Source organism: Mercenaria mercenaria, chromosome 17, assembly GCF_021730395.1.
Source record: "Mercenaria mercenaria strain notata chromosome 17, MADL_Memer_1, whole genome shotgun sequence".
Classification (NCBI taxonomy): Eukaryota; Metazoa; Mollusca; class Bivalvia; order Venerida; family Veneridae; genus Mercenaria; species Mercenaria mercenaria.
The window spans coordinates 1,374,742-1,382,880 of NC_069377.1; the positions used below are offsets into that span (position 1 = coordinate 1,374,742).

General features: G+C 36.3%; 1 protein-coding gene across 1 annotated transcript; it reads left to right on the plus strand.

Annotated features, from left to right (window-relative positions):
• The first annotated feature begins 6,139 nt into the window (after positions 1-6,139).
• LOC123536015 (uncharacterized) lies at positions 6,140-7,498 on the plus strand. The gene has a single exon (XM_045318782.2). The coding sequence runs from the start codon at positions 6,140-6,142 to the stop codon at positions 7,496-7,498; it is 1,359 nt and encodes a 452-aa protein (XP_045174717.2).
• The last annotated feature ends 641 nt before the right edge of the window (positions 7,499-8,139 follow it).

Genomic DNA, 8,139 nt, shown 5'->3' on the forward strand with positions numbered 1-8,139 from the left:
CCATTCTTTGACGAGAACTGAACATCAAAATATTCTCTCAGGAACAACGCATCTATAATCACATTCTGAAAATGAGAAAACACAAGACATTCAATTAGAAGATGGAAAAGAAAAACAGGCAAAAAAAAACTTTCTGGTTAACTGTGCTATTTTTTTTTGTTGGAATGTTTATAAACAGTTTCCTCAGCTGGCTAAAAAGAGATCTAGAGCTCGTTCTTGGACATAGCAAAGCAAATGCAGGCTGATTTCAGTCACCGTGGAAACAAAATGACTTACTATCACAGTAGCTTGTTGATTTTTCTAGCCCTGAATCAGATGAGAAGCTGTTGAGCCAAGTTTGATCCTCTCATGTAAGATGTACCAGAGCCAAATACATATCAGATCATACTACTGTTCTGATGTCCCTTTTAATATATACCTAAACCTATATAAACTAGAACTGCTTTTGAGAAAAGCCCATGCCTCCCACAACTGCCTAATCATCTGAATATTTATGTATCTGAGTCAACCATGCACCAATGACTTAAGTGCAGATACTGGCATCAACCATGCAACAATGACTTACAATGACTACGAGTGCTGATACTGGCATCAACCATGCACCAATGACTTACAATGACTTCGAGTGCTGATACTGGCATCAACCATGCACCAATGACTTACAATGACTTCGAGTGCGGATACTGGCATCAAGCACGCACCAATGACTTAGAGTGTTGGACACTGGCATCGATCAGTGTAAAGAGCGATTTTCTGTAATTCAAGGGCCATAATTCTGAAGTGCCTGGGCTGACATGGCCAGTTATTAAACTTGACTGAGGTCATATTGGCAAACACTTTTTGTTCAAGTTTGGTGAAGATCAGATGAGAAATGTTCAACTTAAGATTGCGGACAAGATTTGTGACAGACACACGGACAAACAGACAGGAGTAAATCAATATGTCTCCCACCACAGTGGTGTTGGAGACAGAATGACTAGGAACTCCGACTATTTATTTACAATATAATAAGTCGAAGTACAAGCATAGTCCATAGGCAGTGGCAGTCTTTTCTTGTGTGGCTTATGTGTAAGTCAGGAAGGTAACCGCGGGGCTCCTCCTAGATGATTTTATTTAACAAAATCTATGAAATTGTTACAATTTTATATAACTTTTGGCAATTTAGACAAAACTTCAGCAAATAAAAACAAACAGTACAAAAACAAATAAAAACACCTCCACCAATACCCAGACATGTTCTAAAATAACATCTGGGCCTTAAATTAAGGCCCCTTTTTCATAAATTATATATCTATCACATTCTGGAACATATTCAGGCATCGACTGTATTTGATAACAGGTCTCTAAATTCCAATTCGCTGGGCATACGATTGATTAGTTTGGCTGGAAACAGCCATAACTACGCAGCGCAGCGTAAACAAATGAAAATGAATAAAACAAAACAAAACAAAGCATGATACAAAATCAGATTCCCATCAAGAAAAATATCGATTTTGGTTTTTGTCCCTCTGTATTCTCTATTTGTATCACAGTGGTATACAAGAATTTTTTAAAGGTCATTGACCCTAAAGTGCTCACCTGTGTTCAAGGCTTCAAGTGTGTCTGTATAAGAAGAGAGTTCGGTTTATTCTATGTTAGCCTATATTACATTTTTGAACCTAGGGCAATAATATGAATAATTACAATAGAAAGTTCAAATCTGATATTACGTATCAAATATCAAGCCTCTGGCTATTATTGTTTCAGAGAAGATTTTTAATGTGTCTTATATAAAGCCTATAGTAAGTACATGTCAAGCACAATGGCGAGGCCAATTTTTTTTAACCTTAGGGTAATAATCTGGACAAGTATGGTAGAGAGTCAAATCCTTATATCACATGCAAAATATCAAAGCTCTAGAGAAAGAGATTTTTAAAGTCTGATAGATAAAAAACTATTTTTAACCAAAAAAAACCTTATGTTCAATTAACCTGAACCATTTGAACAAATTTAAAAGAGAGCTACCCAGAGATCGTTTATGTAAAGTTTCATCAAAATCCATTCAGTGGTTTTGTAGGCGATACTGTAAAAACAATTGTTGATGAAAAATAACCATGCCCTCTGGCGACCATGTTTTTTGATGAATCAGAAAAATTTAAACACTATTTGAAGAAGGTCACACAAGAACCATTTGTGTAAAATTATTTTAAAATAGGACAAGCAATTTCACAGATGAAGTTTCCATTAAATGGGAAAAGTGACCACACCCTCTGGCAGCCATGTTTTTGATGAATTGGCATAATTCTTGGTAGAGGGTCACACAAAGACCATTTAGGTGAAATTATTCTAAAATTTGGCCAGCAGTTTCACAGAAGAAGATTTTTAAAGTTTCCACTTTATACATATTAGGAAAAGTGACACGCCCTCTGGCGACCATGTTTTTTGACGAATAAAAATAATTTGAACAATCTTGGTAGAGGGTCACACAAGGACTATTTGTGTAAAATTATTCTAAAATCGGGCTAGCAGTTTCACTCAAGAAGATTCTTTTAATTTCTACTATATACATATAGGGAAAAGTGACAACGTCATCTGGCGGCAATGTTTATTTGACAAATTGGTATCATTTGAAAAATCTTGGTAGAGGGTGATAAAAGGACCATTTGTATTTCAAAATCAGACTGTCAGTTAAGGAAGAGATGTCGTTTGAAGAGTTGTCTATTTAAGCTCTGGCGGCCCTTATGTGCAACCAAAAGGAACTGTTTGAACAACTTTGTTAGGTAGAGGACCATCCATGAAACATTCATGCCAAGTTTCATCAAAATCCATTCAGTAGTTTTGGAGAAGATGTCGTCTTTTAAACAATTTTTGACAATGGACGGACGATGGACACAGTGTGATCACAATAGCTCAGCATGAGCATTGCTCAGGTGAGCTAAAAATGTATGAGGTAAATCTTCTTACATCAGAAGGGTACAGTTTGTGGCTGTGTTTATTATACACTTCTATCAATACTGTATACACACGCCCTGTTTCAAGTACCCATTTTCTGTCTGGTAGGACTACAAACCCTGCAAAGAGAAGTTAGAACATTATATAAAATTATCATATATATGGTTCAAATACCTAAGTAGTAAAGCATGATCAGGACCTTGAAATGGTAACATCGTTGCTTCCCACATGTGTTACTGCTGTCATTTCTGCAGAGGAAAAGTTCCTAGCAAGCCATGATTTCCAAATAAAACAAGAGCACTGCCTGCGGTTGCCATTGCTCACCTGCAAGTGCTGTGGACTCTCGAGTGTTAACAAGATATTTCTTGATCTGACCTAGTTTTTGAACCCACATGACCCAATTTCAAACTGAACTAGAGATCATCAAGAAAAACATTCTGACCAAGTTTCACAAAGATTGGGTCAAAACTGTGACCTCAAGCTTTTCCTTTGATTTGACCAGGTGATCTAGTTTTTGACCTCACAAGACCCAGATTTAAACTTGACCTAGAGGTAATCAAGATAAACATTCTGACCAATAAGCATGAGTTTCAAACTTAAATCGAGGACTCGATTATTAACAAGATTTTTCTTTGATCTAGCCTACTCACCTAGTTTTAGAACCCACATGACCCCATTTCAAATTTGACTAGAGATTATCTATACACACATTCTGGCTAAGTTTCATCAAGATTGGGTTACAATTCTGACCTCTGGGGTGTCAACAAGCTTTTCCTCTGATTTGACCGTGTGACTTTTTACCCCACATATCCCTGATCAAACTTGACCTAGAGGTCATCAAGATGAATATTCTGACCGATTCTTACGAGTTTCAAACTTAAACTGTAGAATCTAGAGTGTTAATAAGATTTTCCTTATTTTCCTTTTCTCTTGTTTGCTGACCGAGTTTCAGACTTGACCTAGAGATGTCAAGACTAACATTTGTCAAGACAAACATTCTGACCAAACTGCATAAAGATTAGGTCATAAATGTGGCCTCTAGAGTGTTAACATGGCAAATTTTGATGCACGATGCCGATAATGACAAGTCACAATAGCTCACCTTGTGGTAAGCTAAAAAGAAACTTTGCCTGCAAGTGTGATCTATAAACTAGAGGTCTGGGTCTTGCTATTCAAACGTAATTATATTAAAAAGACCATTTTGTGCCACCATGTACAACCATTTAATTTATTCAACAAATAAACACATACACACAGAGGCACACATAGATGGATGAATGTCATGGTAGAGGGGCATTGTATCTTGAGATCATTTCATACAAATACATGTCAGCAAGTCATTTCAAACAGTGACATCTCTGTCTGGTTTCATGTTTAATCAATACACCTGACTGTTCAAAGTACATTACTTGATGCAAAATTAGGTTATCAGTTATCACTGATAATATCTATAAGATATAACGTCAACAAGATAACTTTCTGGTTACGAACAGTTACACACTTATTGTACTATATTAAACAGTGTCATATGCAAAACAAGTAGATGAGAGCTGAACTCTTAACTTAAGCAGGACATATCAATTCTAGATTATTCAGTTCAAATGGGAACCCCTAAAACAGTCAAAATGATATTTGCAATGTCTGTTGCTGTCTGTCTTGTTGAAACAAATGATAAATTCTGAGATATAAATTGAAGTATTTACAGCTACTGGCTAAAAGAAAGATTTAGCTTCTAAAAGAAAAGCCTCATTTGGTATTTATTTCATTAATGTGAGTAGCCAAAGTCAGTGTAATTTTACAACACATTATCAATGAATGGTGAAAACCAATAGTCTCAGCAAAGGTACAAATTTATCAGGGGATGGATCTTTAGATTAGTCCTGCCAAGATGCTACAAAGCAGTCTGAAGTAATTCTAAACATCAGATTCACAGGAGAGATGTTTCATTTAAAATGTTAACAAGGAACAGAAATTATTTGGTCATTTTATACAAAAGTTCTACTGTTCTGGGTAAATGTGACCTTGACCTTTGACCTATAGGCCTTAAAATAAATAGAGGTCATCTGCTGGTCATGATCAACCTCCCTATTAAGTTTCATTATCCTAAGCCTAAGCGTTCTTGAGTTATCATCCTAAAACCATTCAACTATTCTGGGTCACTGTGACCTTGACCTTTGACATACTGACCTCAACATCAATAGGAGTCATCTGCTGATCATGATCAGCCTCCCTACCCTATCAAGTTTCATTATCCTAGGCCCAAGTGTTCTCATGTTAACGTCCGTAAACTGTTTAACTGCTCTGGTTCACTGTAACCTTGACCTTTGACTTTCTGACCTCAAAATCAATATGAGTCATCTGTTAGTCATGACCAACCTCCCTACAAATATTGATGATGCTAGGCCTAAGCGTTCTTGAGTTATCATTCAGAAACTGTTTTACTGTTCAGGGTCACTGTGACCTTGATCTTTGACCTACTGATCTCAAAATTGATAGAAGTCATCTGCTGGTTATGACCAATCTCCCTAGGGGTCATCGATAGGGGTCATCTTGAGTCATCAAACAAGAGCTGTCACTAATGGTGACAAATACCCCCGCAGCGCCTTGACCTTTGACCTGGTGACCTTGACCTATGACCTGGTGACCCCAAAGTCAGTAGGGGTCGTCTACTCAATAAGTACTATCAGCAAGTGAAGTTTGAAGGTCCTGGGTGCAGTGGTTCGCGAGTAAAGTGCCTTCATGCAAAAAGTTAACGTTGTGACGAACGAACTAACTAACGAACGAACGAACGGACGGACAGTTGAAAACTAGTATGCCTCCCTTCGGGGGCATAAAAATGTTCCGTGTCACAGTGACCGTGACCTTTGTCCTATTGATCTCAAAATTAAGAGGAGTCATCTGCTGGTCATGACCAACCTTCCTGTCAATTTTCATGATCCTAGGCTTCAGCATACTTGATTTATCATCCGGAAATGGATTGGTCTGTATAGATTGCAAGGAATATCTTTGCAAAAACTGCTTTAAATTTCACCAAATAACCAAGGCTTTAAAGCACCATCAACTGCTGGACAAAACTAACATAGGTGAATACAAAACTTCTTCAACAACCTCTCAAGTATGCACTGAAAAATGTACAAGACATGCTAACGAGGTAATCAAGTTCTTTTGTCCAGAACACAAGGCGCTTGGTTGCCATGACTGCATGATCATGGATCATAGGACATGTAAGATTGACTACATACCTGATAACTGTGCAGGAATAGGGGACAGTGAAGAATACAAGGGGACAATGTGGCTGTTGAATCAAAAGTTGAAAGAAATAGATTCCGTAATGAAAAAGGCAACAGTCAGGGATAAGGAGATTGATGTTTGCTATGACAACCTCATCCAAGAAATTGTCAAATTCCGAAAAGAAATAAATGATCGCTTAGACCAACTGCAAAAACAAATTGAGAAAGAGGCTGACAGAAAGAAATCTGATGATAAACAAGTCATCAAGAAAGCGCTTCAAACATGTACAAATGTTTCTGCTGATATGAACAAACTTCAGTCAAATTTAAGTTCTAACAATCAATCAAAACAGAATGGGCAACTTTACATCAACATTAAACAAGCTCAATCCAACTTGAAGTCAGATGAAATAGAGAAGGCTGAAGAAACTTTAGAAAAGACAAACATGCAATACACCTTTGAACGTAACAAAAACTTAGAAGATATACTGTTCAAACCAAATATTCTTGGTAGCCTCAACCTATCCAACAATCTAGTCCTGCCACGAAAGAAAGTTGACAAGCTTATCGAAAAAGAAGATATAAATGTAAGAACAAAGTCAGATACTTGTAAATGCCGTATTACAGGATGTGCTGTCTTGTCCTCTAACAAACTGGTGCTGGCTTATTATTGTATTAGCAAGCTTAAAATTGTAGACATACAAAGTAAAACTGTGACAGAAGAGAAAGCACTTGACTCCGGACCATGGGATATTGCTGCAATGCCTAGGGACCAGATTGCTGTGACACTGCCAGACAACAGTGAGGTTATCATAATAAAAGCAGCCAGTAATCTGTCAACTGTCCACAACATTCCAGTTAAATCTGAATGCTATGGTATAACTTATCATCAAGATCATCTCTATGTTGTTTGTAAATACCCTTACAGTGTACTGGTACTGGATAAACAAGGCACTGACTGGTACATGATCTCCCTGAATAATGAAATATTTAAATACCCAGAATATATTGTGGTAAGTAAGGATTCCAGACATATCTATATCAGTGACTATGGTATCGACTGTATAGTCAGTATAACATTACAAGGTGATGTATCAGCTGTATACAAACACGAGAGACTTAGTGGACCACGGGGAATGGTGATGTTAGATGATGGATCATTGCTGGTGTGCTGCTACACGAGTAGAACCATTCATCATATATCAGGAGACTTGAAGAAAGGTCAGAAAATGATAGATGATCTACCATGGACAAGGTCTATATGCTACAGTCATCATCATGATGAAGTCTATATCGGCTGCAAAAGTAATCAGCTGAAGAACTACAGGTTGAAATAAATACAAAGCACGTAATGATTATTCCAAAAATAAAGTGTATGAGCAAGTTGATTTTATACTCAGGAACTACAGTGCTTTGTTAACACAATGAGAAAAGGAGTCTACTTTGGTCATACATATCATCAGGTGTAAATAAATATTGTACTGAAACATTTCTATAAACAATGACAAAGAAATGTTTTCTCATTTCAAATTAGAATTTCAGAAACAATATTTCAGAAATTGTGTTTTGTTTCTATCATATTGCTGAAACTAAGTTTTCTAGAAACCATTAAACAAGATGTTCTTTATTAAACATACTATATAGGCAAAACATTCCTTTATCATATTAAATAGCATTATATTATATCATTAACTTTTATCTTTCAAACTTTACTTGAGAATAAGAACAAGAAACTATAAAAAGCAGTTTCATAAACCAATATGGACTATAATGTGCCCAATCTATAAATATTTTGTATGGTCATGTGAAACAGTTGTCAATCATTTGTCAATGACTGGAAAATGAGAGAATAAAGTTTTATAATGAAACTTGAAACAACAATACTGCATGATTTCATTTGTAAAATCCAATTTTCATGTGACGAATATGGTTTATCAATATTTAACAGAAAAGGTATATCAATATTTATCAGAAATAA

Excerpts from the sequence above, each read along its gene's own strand:
- LOC123536015 (XM_045318782.2), top strand. The coding sequence starts at position 6,140 with ATGGATCATAGGACATGTAAGATTGACTACATACCTGATAACTGTGCA.